The 19,178-nt window shown below is 40.5% G+C and overlaps 1 protein-coding gene across 1 annotated transcript in view; it reads right to left on the reverse strand.

Moving 5' to 3' along the window:
* Positions 1-19,178, reverse strand: part of LOC133980531 (calsyntenin-2-like) — a 136,487-nt gene that overhangs the window by 64,016 nt on the left and 53,293 nt on the right. The window contains exons 4-5 of the mRNA XM_062419284.1: positions 15,059-15,267; positions 7,965-8,114 (exon numbers count right to left, since the gene is read on the reverse strand). Of these exons, the coding sequence (XP_062275268.1) occupies positions 7,965-8,114; positions 15,059-15,267 (359 nt within the window). The remainder of the gene's footprint in view (positions 1-7,964; positions 8,115-15,058; positions 15,268-19,178) is intronic.

Here is a 19,178-nt window from a genome sequence, read left to right on the forward strand (position 1 = left end):
CCCAGATGGCAAGATGAGAAAAGTAAAGAAGAAAAAAATCAAACCAACGGAGGACAGAAGAAAGTAAGAAAGAGAACAAAGTGAGAAATGAACGCAGCGCACAGATATATAGGCAAAAGGCAAAAAAAGAAAGAAAGAAGAGGAAACAATGAAAGTAATAAGGGAAAACAAGCTAATACCAGAAGGGGATGAAAAGTGCTAAAGCAGCAGCCAGACAGCCTCAGTCTGAGATTAGAGGGGGAAACAAGAAAGGAGGAGGAGGTTAGAGGAAATGGGAAAGTGAAGTGCCAAGCCATTTATTTTTCTTCTACTACTCTTTAATTCATTCTCTTCCTACTCTTATCAGAGATCAGGACCATTGGCTGTCACACACACACACACACACACACACACACACACACACACACACACACACACACACACACACACACACACACACACACACACACACACACACACACACACACACACACACACACACGGAGTGGCATACTGGAGAGTCGAGCAGAAAGAGGAGCTCTCCTCCTCAAGGAGAGAAAATGCCTGAGAGCCTGCTCTACTTGTGGTTGCCTCTCAACTCTCCACTAACTTCACCACAAACATGTTCTACTCTGTTATAATGAGTTGCTGACTCTTAAAAGTGAGCTGTGAGAAGTTAGATGAGTGCATAATAATGACGCTATTATTACTGATGTCAAAGTTATTTTAGTGAGTCTTGGTAGGTTGGTTTCAGTCACTTTCCATCCAATAACATTTCATAGGTTTACACATTTTGCATAATCTGATGACTCCATTTATTTTGGGGTAAAGTTAAATAATTAAATTTGAGGCTGATATACCGCAAACATTGGTCCGAGCCTTGTCCTTCAAAATGAGTAGTATTGACTTGTGGCGCATGCATTTTTTAATAACCGGTCCCATCTCATACACTGCAAGTTCCAGAGATAGATCTTTTTTATCCGGCTCTCCATACTCTACTAATTTACCCACAAGACTGTAAAGGTAGTGCACATCAATGGATTTTCTTTCATTTTGATTTTCTGTTTTCTTTTTTTTGGAAAAACAGAGACATCATTTTTACACAAAACCTTCAGGAGGATAATTCTGTAAAACAAGTAATTATTATTTAGACAACATCTATTCATGATTTGTCTTTTGTGTGTGTGAATAGTAATTATCTTGTTAAAGCCTTCATCCTCTCAAAAATCAGTTTTTTTGTTCCTTCAGTTGGATGTTTGAGCTTCACTGTGCAGTGTGATGCATGTGCCGAATTTGACACCAGACGGTTGTTTTCACATTCAGCTGCTGAAAGTGGAAAGCTTCTCTTTGCTCATTGAAAATCCACTTTTAGGCATGATTTGTGACATTACAAATAGTGTGGAAGCCAATCTTGGTCCAATATTCTATTTACACAAGTGTGATGTTGAAACCTGAAGCCTCTAGTGCACAAACACTGAGAAAGGACTTTACAGTGAAGTAGGAGTCTTTTGTGACCAGCAGTTCAACTTTTGAAATTTAAAAAAAATCAGACACAAATTATTATTCAAAGTAGAGTATTTTATATACATCTTAAAACATGTCTGGAGGGGATCTTTAAGATTTCATAAAAGACAGCTACCATCAAAGGTAAATATTTTAATGCCACTTCTCTCTAAGAAAATGTCTGATATTCTGATAATGATGTCTTCCTTGGGTCTCATTACAAAAAAAAAGAGAGAGAAATGCAGCCATCAAAATATATACCTACAGTATGTTTTATTGCTCTAATTATTCCCTTATAGGTTAGAAACCTGAACTGCAGTCTGAGGTTCTTACTAATTGCCTTGACTGACAATACCCATGGGTTCAGTTATAATTTAGGGCTTTTTAGAGGTACAGTAAAGCAGCATTCCAAGGCATGTTATACACATACACGTGCACACACACACATACCCTCTTGGGCCATACTCAAAGCACAAAGGATGGATATGAATATGCAGATGACTTTATTTCATCAGTGTGACAGTCTGTCACTCAAAGCTTGTGCTGAGCTGTGTAGATGTGTTTGTGTACACTGCATGTGTACAATGGTGTGTGTGTGTGTGTGTGTGAGTTTGTGTGACTCCATCACCTATCGTAGATGAAATACATGACAGAAATGGATCTGGCTCATATTTAATGTGTCAGGATAGCGCAGTTACGTTTTAAATTTTTACTGCCCTGTCACACAAAAATGATGGTTCAAAAGTCTTCTGATCAACACAACTGGCTGTCTGACAAGCCCTGCCCTTCTTAGTTTTCGTTGCTACGCCTGTCAAACCTTTCCGTTCTCCCACATTATATGTACAGTTTACAATATTAACAGCAGCATGTTTACCACTCCAAATTCCTGGTAATTGATTTCAGATAGAGGTAGATAAAGGAAACTATCATTTTTAACCAGGGGCAACTGTCACTAGCAGTCTTTATCAGCTATTGTTACAGCTTCATGAGTTTGTAGAAAACATCATCTCCAGCTGACTTTCTAATGTTTCTAGATAATTGTATTCAACGAAGAAACTAGTAAAGGATGATTTACATGTGAATATGAATCTGATACAGCGGATACATTATATTAGATGAATGAATTACTGACACTTATAAATTAGCAATGTACAGTTAGATAGTGTGTATTTATGTGCCAACATTGTTTCACAGTGGTGTGGGAGTATTAATACTTTATCAATTAGCATGAAACCTCATCTGGGCACCACCTCCTACAAGTGAGCTTTAATGTCTGCAAGAAATATTAAACCTTGAATTTAATTTTCAATTTGGTCAATTAATTGAGTGTAATTACTGTAATAACTGTAAATTCTTGTTCCAACAGTGACCTCTCTCTACTGTGCTCAAGGAAACCACAACTTCTTATTGAGTAAGACATGTATTAATAATTAAACATCATTCTTTACATTGATTTTCAGTCTGATTTTTGCCTGTGTAGGAGTTAGGGGTTATATAGCGGTATATGTACCACCTGAAAACCCTGTTAATTGATTTCATATAGAGGTAGACAAAGGAATTGACAAAGGAAAGATTTTTAGCTGCGGGCAACTGTCACTTGCAGTCTGTACCAGTTATTGTAACAGCTTCATGAATATGTGGAAAACGTAATCTCCTGCTGACTTTCTATGTTTCTAGCTGATTTGTATTACAAGAAGAACCCAGTAAAGAATGGCTTACATATGAATATGGACCTAACGGCTACAGCAGATACATTGTATTTGATATGTGAATTACTGACACTTATGAATTAACAATGTACAATGTACAGTAGTGTTAGTGTGACAGAAGATGACTTACATATGAATAAGGACCTGACGGCTACAGCAGATACATGATATTAGATGCATGCTATCATGCTTAGCGACAAAGGTTAAAGCTGCATGCAGCCCAATTGGCGTAACATCCTCACAAAATAATGAATTCCAACATTCTAACATTTGCAGCTTACATTAGAGTAAATGGACAAAAGAAACCATGGTAATTGTGTTTCGCCAAGCAGGATGTTCTGTTTGCATTAGCGGTTTGTTAATATATGGTGCGAGTGAACAATAAATACCGAGGCTGTTATCAGTGAGATAAAATTGCATGCGTTGTTGAACCGAGAAATCCTTTGAGCTAATCTGAATCCGTCGTGGAAATGGCGGACTCTATCACAAGTAATAAAAACTACATAGGAAGATAATTACTGAATCTAAATACGTTATTGGCTACTGCAGGAAATAAAGAACAACCATAAATAGTATCAAATATGGGGATTTTGATAGTTTAATGATGAAGAATATGTTGTATGGCTAATTGTATTTTTGAACTCTATCATAGGAAACAAGAGAACAGAATCATTTATTTGGTTTTCTGAGACTGTTTTCTCAAACTGCTCGTCTCAGGCCTGAAGACTGTAAGATTGACCGTATAAAGCTTTCTGTTAGCGTGTCTATTGTGGTGTTAGAAACAAACTGTATTACACCAACAAAACTGATAACCATCCCGTCGAGTGGAGAGAGGCGGCAGCATGCTTCCTTTCTCACTTATCTTCCCTTCTGTCCACTCATTCCATTATTAGTTTTTCTTGTGTCTGCGTTCATGTGTATGAGTTTTTGTGTGGACAGTGAGAGAGATGAAGAAACGAGATAGAAGATGGATTATAATAGCTTGTAAAGTTTTAAATGGTTTTGGACTTGTGGAGAAAAAAGTTGGTGAGAATACAGTTTCTTGTTTTTCTATTTCCTCCCTGTTAGCTCTCATTTTGTCATCATCCCAAAGAAGAGATATAGTTTCCATCCATCCAGTGCTACTGTTGTTTCAGCCAAATAAATCCAGAGATGATACCCTGGATAATACATATTACATCCTGGATATGCCCTGGACAAGAATGGAGAAAGGCATTATTGTTTTTAAATGGACAGTTACAAACAACCAAACCTCCTACAAGAGAGCCTGAGGGAAGGAGAGGCAGTACGAGGTCTGGGAAGAGGAATGAGCTGGGGTGGAAGAAGTACATGAGAGCAGGATGTTGGGGATGTGGCAGCAGTGTGGGTGGACCCAATGAGAGCATGCCATCAACAACAAGACTACTTGCTCAGAGCTCTGGAAGATCGAAGTACCCCAGTTTAAGTTTCTGATCTAATCAGTTTCCAACATCCTCCCAAGCCCATGCAACCTTTTTGTTCTGCACACCCAGTGTACTAGTGAAGCAGATCCATGGAGAATAACCTGAGTTGTTGTCTGAAGGCCCTGGAAAGGGAAGCACCTGGTCTTGATGAAATGGTGTCAAGACAAGGTGCTTAAGGCCATATGAGGGGGAGTGTTCGGAACAAACAACTGCTCCCTGACTTGGGGAGGCATCTCAAGTACATTGCAGATACTACAGTGCAGTCAGACATGGTGCTGATATCTGAAAGACAAGCGGTCCTGCTGGAATTGATTGTCCCTTGGGAAGACCAGGTGGAAGAGGCCTCTGAGTAACAGAGAGCCAAGGATGCAGACCTGGTAGGCCAGTATTGGTGGAGCCGAGAATGTGTACCTACCAAAGTTGGCAGCAAATGCTTTACTTGCCATTCCCTATGCAGAACCTTCAGACTCCTTGGCTTCAGAGGACTGAAGAGAGAGCCATCAGTAACATATCTGATGCCTCAGTAAAGGCGTCAAGATGGCTGGCACACAAGCTGGGGCCTGGTCAAGCCTGGCATGTGAACCTGGGTGAAGGTGTCTGATGTTGAAAGACACAAAATACCAAATGATCCCAGGCACCACTGATGAAGTGTCCAAGTGTATCATGAAATGTGTGAAAGAACATACAGTATGTTCAGTGGTAAAAAACATTGCATACAACATAAATCTGTATGTGTGTGGGTATGACTTAAGCCACTTTCAGGGACAGAAACCAGATTTTACACCAGTTAACTGGGGACAGCTTGTGTAATTGGCGACAAAAGCTGTGTTCCCAATCGGTAAATGCTGATTTTTGGGTCAATGGTTAAGGTTAAGGTTAATGTTAAGGTTAGGGTAAGGGTTAGGTTTAGGCAAGAAGTTGTTAAGTGGTTAAGAAGTCTCCATGAAATTAATGTAAGTATATGTAAATACCTCCAAAAGTGACAGAGGTAAGACTGCTTGTGTGTGTGTGTATGTGTGAGTGTGTGTGTAGGTGCACAGGCACTGCTTGTTTCGACAAGCCAAATGAGGGCATGTGATTGGTCATGAGAGGCACACAGCTGAGCCCTGACGTCCAGAACCAGAGACCATAGCTAATTTGAACAGACAGATTACTGTTTTTTTACCGGACGAAAGCACATCTTTTTGTGTGTGCGTGTGTGTGTGTGTGTATGTGTGTGTGTGTGTGACCCTCTGATATTCCCCTAGTAGACTGCCAACAGTAGCCTTCCTTTAATATAACAACCACTAGCTCTATTAAATATCCCCTGATCTGTGGCATTTACTTCCTCTCCATCATTGCCTCCATCCCCGCTGCCAAACAATGCTCATAGGGACGACTGCTCTTTCATCAAGGGAAAGTGCATCTGTGTTTGTGTGTATCTTCTTTCAATAATCGTGTGCTGAAACTCCCAATTTGAGAAATGCACACACCAAAATATATGGCAAATAGGCTTCAAAGACAGGATTATCGCTGAGAGCCTAGAGAGGGAGTTAATGTCACTCTGTACACCCACAGCAGACTCAGCGGCTCTGTGTGTGTGTATGTGTGTGTGTGTGTTTGTGTGTAAATGCACTGAACTTGTACGTACACCCGCAGTACCAGCAGTATATATATGCATCTCAAAAGACTGTTTTCATGTGTGAAAATGTAGGATTTAAACATATAACTGTGTGTTTATGACTGTGACTATATGCCATGTAAATGTCTTCTATGTGTAGCCTGCTTTCTTGTGTGTCTACAGTATCTGCATGTTTCTTGCCATCATCCTTATCTGTACCTTTGCCTCTACGCAGCATGCTGCCAACTACTGCCACTGTGAGTTGGTAGAACTTACATGTGTTCATTTTGAAACGGAGAACAAACGGAAAACCCTGCACTCTTTTCTTTCATAGTGTCTGCCTCGTTTCTTTTCATAGTTTTATTTGGTGAACCTAATTCTCCTAATTCTTAAAATCACTCCCCAGTGTGGCAGAGCTGTTACTGCACTACGAAAAGTACTCATCTGGAGAAATTAGACAAGACAGTGCCAGTGTTAGGAGTTTCAAGACATTCCTTGAATCATTTATTTTCTTAATGAAAAATGAATTGATTTGGCTTTTTCTGTCTTGTGTTAAGTGCCTGACCTTGTCATTGAAGTAGATCACAAACCTGTGTATTTATCTAAAATCACAGGAGAGAGTTGCCTCTTGTTTTGAGAAAACACAGATTGTAAGATTGAATTTCAGCCAAACAAGCTCACGATTCTTGAGAGGTTTGGTGACTGCCACTGTGCGGCAGTCAGGGTCCTCATTTACCGCTGTCTGGCACCTGCCCACTAACATTACGTACTGTGGGACAGTAGATGGCTGGACGCCAAAGAAAATCCAACACATGAATCACCTTGTTAATGACAGAACACCACAGATTGCGCATGGTTACATGCGAAGCCGCACGCTGTGTGTCTTCATCTTTCATCACATGTGCTGCTGCCCGGTCTGACAAGTGTAAATTGCATCTGCAGTTATCTCGAGCGCTGTTTGTGTTGTTGTTGTTGTTGTAGCACTCAGCGCAGACACTTGTCTTTGCATTACTCTGGGCCTTGTTAAGGCTGCCATGACCGCTTTCTGATGTGCTAAGAGCTGTGTTGGCCGTGTCACGGTGCTCTAACTAAAGTGCTGTTGATCACACCAGCTAAACTTGACAGGCCAATTCCTCAGTGAAGGAAGGAGACAGAGACGGAGAGAGAGAAAGAGAGAGAGAGATATCGTCCGGAAAAGAAAAGAGAGCAAAACAGAGAGAGGGAGGGAGAGATATAGAAAGGTAGGTACAGAGAGAAGGGAGAGAGAGGAGACAGCGTGATGAGCACAAGTGGAGAGAAAAATTAAGTATGCATACAGTACTTCAGCAAGCACCACACTTTCAGAGGTAAGCAGAGACACACACACACACACACACACACACACACACACACACACACACACACACACACACACACACACACACACACACACACACACACACACACACACACACACACACACACACACACACACACACACACACACACACACATTAAGTAATGCAAATAATCACATCTGTGTTTTTGAGGGATAGATGGAACACACGCAGTTCTGCTTCCCATTGTGCACATACTCTACAATACAGCCGGGCTTGCAGGCTGACACACAAACTGCACAAACTCAAGTAATCACACATAAATATTGCATTTTTGGGTATATAAACACTACTCAGCCAGACCTGCCTGAAATCTTTGCATGCATACACACATACATATGTGATGAAGGCTCACCTTGCCAGCCGGGTTTGCAGACCGGCTTGACGTCAATGCGGACAGGGACGCTGTGCAAGGCTCTCTTCTGGCCGCAGTCCCAGGCCGTCACCCGGATCTCATACTGCTGCTGTCGGTCATAGCTCAGCTTCTCCGTGTTCCGGATGTTACCTGGCGGAAAGAAAGTCGCTCAAGGTCAAATTCAACCAAAATGGTTCATCATAATGCCTTGTAGAGTACATTCAGTTCCCTGGTGTGTCTAATTATTACACAAAATTGCACTGAGCAATTCAGTAAGTTGAGATCCTTCAAAAGCCATTTGGTGAACAAAACGTCAGTAAACTAAATGCTTGGTTTGGTTGGAGGTTGCGAAGAAGTTTGGTCGTCATTGGTGAGCCCAGCTTTTTCTAAACACAACACTCATTATGCGCAGTTTTGGTTTCTATCATACAGTAATTAGCTCCAACATACCATTATGGTGTGCCAAGATTCTCCATCAGTGATAAAACACTTGAAATACATTTGAGTATGTGAATATTTCTTGTCTCATTACAGGTTATGGGAGGTTTCTTGTCTGGTCTAAAATGTGTAATGGTCCCATTTAGGCGCTTTGGTTTTAGGGTCCTGGTGGTAGTACTTCCAAAACACTACTGAGGGTAAAAGCAGCTCCCGACTGGTTGAGTTAGACTACTAAATATAAATATAAATGTAAAACTTTAGTCTTAGAGTATTTCACAAAGCATTTTAGTGCCAAAATTAGCACTTAGGTCTGTGGGAAGCTAGTAGCAATCCAGAGAACTCCTAACTGAAATCCACTCACAATCAGTCCTCTGATGGAGGTAATGTGCCTTGTTATGTGACTGTTGTTGGAAAAATAGAAGAATAATGAAACTTTTTGATGTTGATATTTGATATTGATATTTTGATGCCGGATGAGTAAATGAATCTCCACTCAGTTCTTCAACAAATAAAAACAACCCAACAATATATAATGATGGATTGTGCTACAGAGCCACGGCAGTTAGCTGCATCGATGTACTTATCTCAGTCATCAGATATAAATACACTTTTCAGACTCCAATTCCTTCAAGAGTTCATTCAATATACTGTAGATTATATTTAATAATCACAAATAACAATAAAAACAACAATAAAACTAATTGCATGGCCATCACTGGACTGACTTGTGAAATTGGTGTTCATAAATTCATAAATGGCTTAAAATATTTGTCATTGAAATCCATCTGTCTATTGAATTGTTCTAATCTGTTTTCTATAATTTAATTTGTTCTTCATGCTCCTGCGTATTGATGAATATTTCATTACATGTTCACTGACACAGAACAGTCACCTGTCAGTCAGTCGCTGTCAACAAAGTTAATATTGTGTGAGGCCTTTATTATTATTTATGCTTTCACAATGTCATGGCTTACTGGGACACTTTAATAAAACAGAGCCATAATTAATGTCTAATATACCAAGTTACAACGTCTGCTGTAAAAAAGTGATTTTGGTTAACTTTCTGTATACAGCTTTATAATAACCTTTGATGTTTGATTTGATCTTGTATTGAGTCTAAAATCCATTTTCCTAAATCTGTTGTGATGTAAGTGAGAAACAGTGTGGAGTTACTCGGTCATCAGTGATTGGAAGACTGACTTTATGGAGTCATAAAATGCCTGTGTGAGCTTTTCCAGTTAAATGAGCATCATTTTATTGAAGTCATAACCAAGGTGTAAAAGATATATTTTTATACACATACTCACTGCTACTCTGGCTGCTCTCACCATGGCAAAAATGTGCAAATTCATTGTTGGTGGCTAGAAAAAAGTATGTTTCCTCTGTTTACTGACTTATATGACTATAGAGTTATGTATAAACTGTAGAAATCGTGAAAGTTAAGTATACACTTTAAACTGCCTTGGGGGAAGTGAGTTAGTGTTCCTACTCAAGTGTATATCTGCTTAGATAGTTATTGTGTATCGCTGTTAGTATGCCTATAGTGTGTATGTATGTGTGTGTGTTTGCTTAAAGGAGTAATGGGCATTTTATTTTGTCAAATGAACTGTGATACCTTAATATAATCACTGTAACAAATGAGATCACGGTGGAGTTGACAGGTAGCCTTTGTCTCACACAAGCTGTTTGATTAGTGCTAATGTTTCTCGAAATTAAGAACATGTTTCCATTAAACCCCTAGTGATGCAAAGATGTTGGTACTTGTCCCCCTCTCGCCTCCCCAGCGCTTCATTCTGAAGGTAATAAATACGCTGAAATGGATTGTTCCCCCCCCCAACCATTTTCGCCTGTAATTGAAATTATGTCAATATCAGGACACAAGCGACGGCTGCACTCCAGTCAGGCGTGACACAGAGACAAACACCAACACCATCATCAATGTTAGTTTGTGTGACGGCACAAAACGTCTGCAGTGAGAAAAGTTTATAACACATGAAATTAGATTTAAACCGTTTCAAAGCATTACCAACTAAAGCATGAATTTGTCTACTTCCCATGACATGTCAGTTTTCACTCTTTATTCGTGCCTCTGCATAGACCCGGACACTTCAGATGGAAATCCTGCCTTAAGGTTACAACAAGCATTTATTCAAATGGCCATCATCCTCAAATAGGCCAATAAAACTGTCCTGAATGTCTGGTTTTGCTCTGAACATGCTGCTTGTCTCGGTCAAGTCTCTTCTACTTAGATGTTAGGGAGAGGATCAAGTCTTTTAAATTACAGGAATTCATTTCAAGTGAAGCCATGAGTCAAAGTCACGTTGACTTAAGCTCATGTTATGTGGCTGAAATCCACACCTCAGCCTCACAGTCTGAACCGCACATTATCCACAAGACTTAGCTTGGCGGCACGCAACATAAAATGTATTGTTGAGCTGCTGCCTTTGACAGATCTTATTTGTTTTTTGTACTACTGTTTCAAAATGAATGTGGCAGTGATTTTGTAGTTCTAAAATGCCACACGTAGCACCTTAACAGAAACAAATAAACCACTCAACAGTAGAATCTGCATTCAGACCACATCTAGTCCTGCTTTATTGCTAACCGCGACCCATTTACCAAACCGGTGTCTTTTCTCATGCTGAGCAGAGTGCATGAAGGGAGCTCTTGTAGTCCTAATGTGTCTGTTAATATTTGATGAGTCTTCAATTACAGATGGATGACAATGCTATACACGCAGCCCAGCCTGGGCAGGGAAGGGGGGGCACGCTGACTGAGAACGCTTGCCGAGTGTAAAGAGCATGGAATAGAGGCACTATTGGCCCTGATTGGCTGAGAATTGAGACGTAGCTGGAATTAGTTATTGCGACTTTTATTACATCCCGGATGCTTCTTGAGGTTTTTGTATTGTGGGGGAGAGAGGTGCAGAGGGAGCTGAATGTTGATAATGTGGTATATTTGAATATGAGAGTGTGAGTAGGAGGATTAGATGTAATTCATATGAGTGCAGCATTGTTTGCCTTCCCGTGCTCTTCATCGCTCATTCTCTCTGTCTCCTTCTCAGCTTGTTTAGAATTCTTTCCCTCCTTCTCGCCCCCCCCCCCCCCCCCCCCCCCTCGCCCCCCTTTTTCCAACCTTCCAATTCCCTCTCAATGCACATCATTGTCTCACTGTTTTGCAGCCTCATCCTATTTCACTGTTTGCTGCCTCATCTGTTGTGCCTTTTTCACTAACACACACACACACGTATGCATGTGCACGTACACACCTGCACCTTTCTGCATGACGGAGGTTCCTATTCCACCTCCTTCAATTACTACATCAACTTATCCGTGTCAGCAGGCTGTGCGTGCTGTGACTGCTGGCAAGGGTGGCCAGCTAGTAAATGACTACTTTACCCTCCATCTCGCTCTCTCTGTTTGCCTCTCTATCAAACACACACAAACACACACACACAAGCAAATCTTCTTTGCATCTGTCCTCTTTCATTCCTCCCTTTATACTTACTATCTAATTTTACCTAATGCTCTTCAACCATGCTGGTCTTTGATTCATGGAGAGACTTGCATTGTTCTATATTATTTTTACTGAGGATAAAAAACCTGAACCAACCATGTGTAAGGCATGTAGGTAGGTAGATAGGTATTTTAATATTCCCTGGATGGAGTCACAAAGGTCAATAATAATATAGATCAAGCAACATAACAAAAATAAAAAAAAGAGTAAAAATAATTATGAATATTTAAGATGGAGATTAGTAACATAATACTTTTAAGCCTGTTAGTGAAACTTTCTGACTTTATTACCCTGTGTTGGCTTATTCAATTTTAAATGTGTAATTTTAAACATACAAATTAGCATTGTCATTAGCATTTAGCGTTTAGAGTGTCTCTTGGAGACATTTGTGTGGCTGATACTTTTATGTTTTTATATGTTTACATTTAAATATTTTTCAGACTGTCTGGCACTGTAGTTTGTTGCTTGCTAGTGCGTTAAACTAAGATAGCATAACAGTAAATATTATTCCTGCTAAACTTACACATTAGCATTGTCATTACAAGCATATTAGCATGCTGATGTTAGCATTTAGCTCAAAGCACAAGGGTAATTTGGAGACGTTTGCCTGGGTGATACTTTTATATGTTTACATTTATTTCAACCAGTTTGGCACTGTAGTTTGTAGTTTGCTAATGCGTTCAAGTAAGATCATTAACATAGTAAATATTATTTGCACGTTAGCATTGTCATTGTGGTCATATAACATGCTGATGTCAGCATTTAGCTCAAAGCATGAGGGTCACTTGGAAACATTTGCATGGCTGATACATTTATATGTTTACATTTGGGGCAGTGGTGGCCTAAAGGTTAGAGAAGTGAGCTTATGACCGTAGGGTTGCTGGCTCAATTCCCCGGACCGGCAGGATGAATCTGGGTGGGGAAAGTGAAGAAGCAGCACTTTCCCCTCCCTCATTACCACCACTGAGGTGCCCTTGAGCAAGGACTTTTACCCCACCTACTCCACAAGGTATTATTGAGAGTTGGGGGTATTGGGTGTTGGCCAATGTCATCTTACAGTTACCCATACATCCCTTCTCTACTGTAGGGTCGCAGCATAATTTCAGTTTTACACCACATTCAGTTAGAACTCAGCCCTGCATGAAAGAATGCAGCCCCTTCATCAGTTTGAATGAGACCACTGAGGCAGCTAGGGTACCACTGCAGATGGTTCAGGCAATACATTTTTTTTTTTAAAAAGGCAGGCATGTGCAGTAATAAAGTTGAGTAGGGCTTAACTTTTGCCAGAACACATGGCAATGTCATCTGGCAAGGGTAGATTACCACCCTACTTTACGTTTTAATCTAGGTTCTGTATTTCTAGTGTTTACCTCTAATCGCCATAACAAAAGATAAAATGACTGCTGCTGTGCCACTGTGAAATCCTTCCTTGTAATATTATAAAGCCTTGCGCAGTGTTTTGGTGTATTCTCAACTTTTAACCTCATGGATCTATTTCTTCAGCAGAACTTCCTACAATGCATTTCATCTTCTGAAAGGCACCTGAAGCAACACACCCCCACCAACGCAGCCCTTGCTTGCTGGGCTGTTTTCAGTCAGAACGCCCACGTAGTCTTGTTAATGTTTTTTGTACAACAATGGAGCTGTATGGCACAGAGGAATAAGCTATATCAGGCTTTGGCTACACATATAATACTTGTTAGTAGGATCAGTTCATTGTTGGTTTTTCATGGGGCTTATTGACAATAAGAAAAATATAGAACATTTCCAGACCTATCCTTTATGTTTATCCCTGCTACAGTTTTCTATCTTCTCCTGTCCCTGATTCCCTCATAGTGCGCTTACTCTCCCTCCTTCCCTCCCTCAATCTCCTTCCTCTCTCCCCCAGGTGCTCTTGAGTTCAAGGGCTCTCAAAGCCTTTTCCTCAGCGGTCAATGGCTGAGCGACACCCCTTCAAATGGAGAGAAAAGAGAGAACACTCTGGCTGCAGCCTCCCACCAGCGCAGTTTGGCCCTAACCTCATCCAGTCAGCCTTTTTATTGCAACACCTCGGCAGTCAGCAACACTCGGCAGTCAGCAGCAACAAAAGCCCAAACAGTAATGTCCCTCGCATCTGCGTATTCTAAGCAAAAATAAACAAATAAGTCGATGACGGGTTTTTTAAAGAGTTTTATAAGAGGCACTAGTCTGACAGCTGCATTTGAAGAGATTGTCTAATGGTGGTAAAACTCAAGAAGTTTTAAGTCTACAGCAAAAGTATGCACTTAAGGAATACATTTAATCCTACTTGACTTTGTGTAAGTTATGTAGCAAGGGTGTTAAAACAGAAAAAGGAAAAACTAAAGATGTATGAGCTATTTGAAGCCAAAAATGTAATAATACTAATGACAGAGATCAGTCTGTCATCCAGTCACAGTTTCCAGAAAGATCCAACTCTCTTTCTCTATCCTTCTCTCTCTCTCTCAATTACACACACGTACATGAATACATACATACGTAGACATATTGAACCATGGTCACTTTTGGGGACATTACATTTTGTTCCCGATTGCACAAGCTGCGCCCAATCAATTGGTCTTAAGCCTGGTTTGTGTCCCTGAAAGTGACTCATACACACACAGACCATGCCTGTACTAGTGTGTGTAGTATTATAATTTTTATTTGTATTGCAATTTTCAAGAATCAAAGTACAAGTGACAACTCAGGCAAAAGTCACATAAACTGGAGAGGATATTGGAGTATTCCCATAGCTTAGCATTCATCTTTGTGTGTGTTTTTTCATGTTTGCGTGTGCACAGACCTCTGTGATCTGATTTGTGGAAACTGATGGCTCTCTGGGCAAAGCTTGACTTTGTCATTGGAATGAGCATAGAACACATTTCACCCTGGAGAGAGACATCTGTCTGAGTATTACATTTTGCTCCCAGAGTACATGCAGTTGTGTATGTGTGTGGTATTAGTATGTGTGTTGCTCCTGCAGCTGTGAAGAGTGTGTGTTTCATGGGTGAGATTTTTAAATCATGAGTCCTGGGGTTTTATGACCGGAGGTCTTTGTATATTTCCTGTAAATAACATGGAGAGACAAATGGGCACACCCAAAATCTTAAGTGACAGTGCAACAATAACTCTCTGCTACTCACCGTTGCGATCTATAGCGAAGGGTGTGTTCGTGGTGGTGATCTGGTAGTTACAGATCTGGCTGTATTGTGGCGAGCAGTCCTGGTCAGTAGCCTCCACCTGCAGTATGCTGTCATAAATCTTGCCCTCTGTCACCGCGGCGTGGTACTGCGGCTCCCGAAACACCGGGGCAAACTCATTCACATCGTTGACCTGAATGTGCACCACCGCCCTGCAGACAATAGGGGGGCGACAAAGTAGAGGAAAGTGTTGGATATTTTATCATCTACATAAGGTGTTGAGGCATTTATGATATTTATAGTCCAGTGTGGCATAAGGGAAATAAAAGGAAACATTAGATTTCACACAGCGAAATTTCAAAGTATAATCAACTATGACAGCAGAGACAAGGACCACATTTTTAAGTGTTTCAGTGGGCAGTATGAAGATGATGGTTGTCTTCCATAAATCTACACCAAACATGGGACGACAATGCAACTGCTTGATTCTTATTGGCAGAGACTCATTTAAAAGGTGCAATCCACCAATTTAACTTACATTTTCATGAGTACTACTCAGCCTATTAAAATAATTGTGCCTTCTGTAAGCTTTCCAAAGCTGGAAACAAAAATATATCAGCTTTGGCTTAAAACTTCACCCAGTCTTAACTTCACCCAGGTATGAAACTCAAATTGGTTCTCACAATGATAGCCACACAAGCACATGCACACACAAAATTTCAGCTTATAACTTCAAATGATACTTAAATTCAGTGTTTGAGGGCAGGATTCACTCCAGGTGATGAATTAATTTGGTAACCAATAGTCACATTGCACTTTGTGTAATACTATCTCTGACCTGACCCTGTGGATTGCCTTGACTGTGTTGTTAAGGTATAATAATCCCCTGTATCTACTATAGCCTCACACACAGTGAATCAAACCCACAAAACTACACTTATTAATCATTCCATAGGTGATCTATCAGCAGTGATTCATGTTAAGTCAAAGATAATGAAGAATAAAAAAATATAAAAAACACACCATTCATCACATTAAAACACTTTCATCAGTACTCTCAAACGGGCCAGACAGCAACAGATTGCATAATCAATCCTTCGATTCGTTGACTGACAACCAATGATGGATGACCAAGAGGCTGGGATAATGCAGTTTTAAACTTCAGAATAGAAAATCCAAAGAAATGCTTTACTTTAAGAGACAAAAAGGAAGAGAGGAGAGGTTTACAGGATTAGCTGGTGGGAACGGGTAATAACAGTAAAATGATCCCATTAAAATAAGCTGTAAATATCTCTCTAACATGTGGTCGGCTGGAGATGGAGACCGGACAACAAAGAGAGAGACGGTAAAGAGGCAGAGCCCTGGCAGAATGGATTCCCACACTGCCTTATCTCTCCCCGTCACAAGTAAACAAACATAGGCGACCATTTGTTTTGAGCCTCTACGCACAAACAGTTGCACGATTAAATAGTTCAATTGAAAACTGGAAACACATAAACAACGGGTGACAAATACGGAACAAAGAAATCGGAGAGAGGCAGCGGTGGCAGTAACTCAGTACCTTTACTCAAGTATGTTCAAGTAAACTTTGTAATTTACTTATGACAATTTATGTACTTTTCCATAAGTAAACTTTTAAATGCAGCAGTTGTGTTAATACTGTGTCAGTGCTCCTTTTACCTGAGTGAAGAATTAGAAGACTTTACCACTGGACACAGGTACAGAATGAACAATCAAGACCCAGATGCCAGTGATTAATCTACTGGGCTTTAGGACTGGCGGCTTGTGAACAGCAATACTAACAGCAGTCGAGGATGGTGATAAGAAGCACTGACAGATGATGGCAGCACCCATGTGCACACTAAATCCCTCAGCCAACCTTGTTTTGTCATATTAATGATGCTCTCCCATAAACATTACCCCCCTGCTTTGCCACACTACCCAGTGAGGAGGGAGCAAACATATGTTCCACTCCTCTAGGGCTTGTTTGGAGGGACTGCTGTATGTGTCTGTGTGTGCGTGTGTGTGTGTATTCCTACACAAAAATGCATGATTTCCAGCTAAATGCAATAATTGTGAATATATCTCATTGTTAGTTTGAGTCACTCTGATGGCTCACATCTGGCGAAAACAGAGAACTGTTTCTGTTGGGCATGTGTGTGTGTGTGTGTGTGTGTGTGTGTGTCTGTGTTCATGCATATGTGTGTTTTCGTGTTGCTGGAACCTTGCCAAGCTGTGTCCATGACCGCCCTCCTTCCCTGTGACAGGCCCCAACTCATAAGCAGGGGGTCAAAGATGACTCAGAATGACAGAAAGACAGCGAGGGGTTAAGTGACCCCCATGGGTGCGAGAATGATCACGACACTAATAAACAAAGCAGATTAAAAACCTGAGTCACAGAGATGGCTAACAAAGGAAACAAAGTCAAAGATTATACAAATTACATCACTCACTCTAATGAATGAGGACATCACATGTAAAGTGTGGACTGTGTTCAGGGATCCCACAGTGGTCAAATGAGTGGTGTAAAACTCTGGGTATAAATGCAAGCAAGATGCACTAAGAATCTGCACAAAATCTTCTAATAGACACAGAAGCATCAACATTGGTACATGACTCTAAAAACATCTGGGTATGCTGAGTGAAAATACTGATAAGTTGAAATGCTTGGACAGTTGGTGCCACTGTACATCCAATACAAATGCAGTACAGTGCACAATACTGGCATAGATGGGGGGAGAATACATACATTTTTATATTTGATATTAAATATATAAAAAAGTATATATATATTTTTTTTAATATTCCTGCTCCTCATACATGTCCACGTACAAGAAACGTAACCCAGAATTGCTCCTGATGGCTGTGCCAACGGTGTATGAATGTGTGTGTGAATGGGTGGATGTGACATGTAATGTAAAAGCGCTTTGAATGGTCGGAAGACTAGAAAAGCACTATATAAGTAAAGTCCATTTAACTTTAAGACACTAACTTTCAAAGCTTTCTTCAAAGTCAAATCCTGCTGTATCAAATAGCCCCACATACGTTCCTGCAGTGGTCACGACTTTAAGACTCTTTAATGGCCAGTAATGCAGATGATTGTAGAGTGCTAACATGAAATAGCAGGGCTGGTATTAAACTGTGTGCTATTTTTAAGTTAAAGGCAGTTATTATGTTTAATGTTCCAAAAGATTCTGAGAAAGATCACATATTGTACCTGCAAATGTAACACCCGGCATGCATTCAATCCATGTTTAATTGTAACACCTGTCACTGGTTCAGCTCTTAGCTGTAGTTCTATACAATTCTGTAATCTACCAAAGACGGCTGAGTTTGTCTATATGTGTCAGGCATCCTCCAGTACTGTGAATGGTAATTGGACTGTACTTATATAGTGTTTTTCTAGTCTTTTTGACCACTCACAAGTCGCATTCACATTCAGACACTGATGGCGGGGGTGGGCACCACGCTGGGTGCCACTCAGTCATCAGGAGGAAACCAACATCCACTCGCACATAATTGTACACCATAGACGCAGCCATTGGGAGCAATTGGGAGCAATTTGGGGTTAAGTGTCTTACCCAAGCACACATGTGGACTGGAGGAGGCAGGAATTGAACCGCCGATCTTCCGTTGAGTGGATGACCGCTCTATCTCCTGAGCCACAGCTCCCCCTATATGGTATGTTCTTTTTTTATTTGCCAAAATGTAATTACAGGCTAATAATATTCTATTTTTGTTAAATTCCTGCATGTAGCAATGGCACTTGTAGAACAAAACCTGATGTGATTGATGCAGTGATTCTCTGATTCATTCATGTCACAACATTCTTTATAGAAAGAAACATTACAAAACCTTCCCAGCGAAAATCTCTGAAAAAGGACTGAGAAGATGTTTGCTGTCATTTTTCAAACATGTAAATATTGCATGACGAAATGAAGTGCATGGCAAGCAAAAGCCTCGGTGTGCAGCGGAGATGTATTTTAGTGCCAGGTGTGATTTCAATCCAGCTCAATCATATGCAGACACAGACATCAGAAACTAGCTGCATGTTAATGCCAGGTAAGTATTGTTCCCAGCTTATTACATATTCATCTGCACTCATTATTTATAAGCAGCTTCG

This window comes from Scomber scombrus, chromosome 5 (assembly GCF_963691925.1).
Source record: "Scomber scombrus chromosome 5, fScoSco1.1, whole genome shotgun sequence".
NCBI lineage: Eukaryota > Metazoa > Chordata > Actinopteri > Scombriformes > Scombridae > Scomber > Scomber scombrus.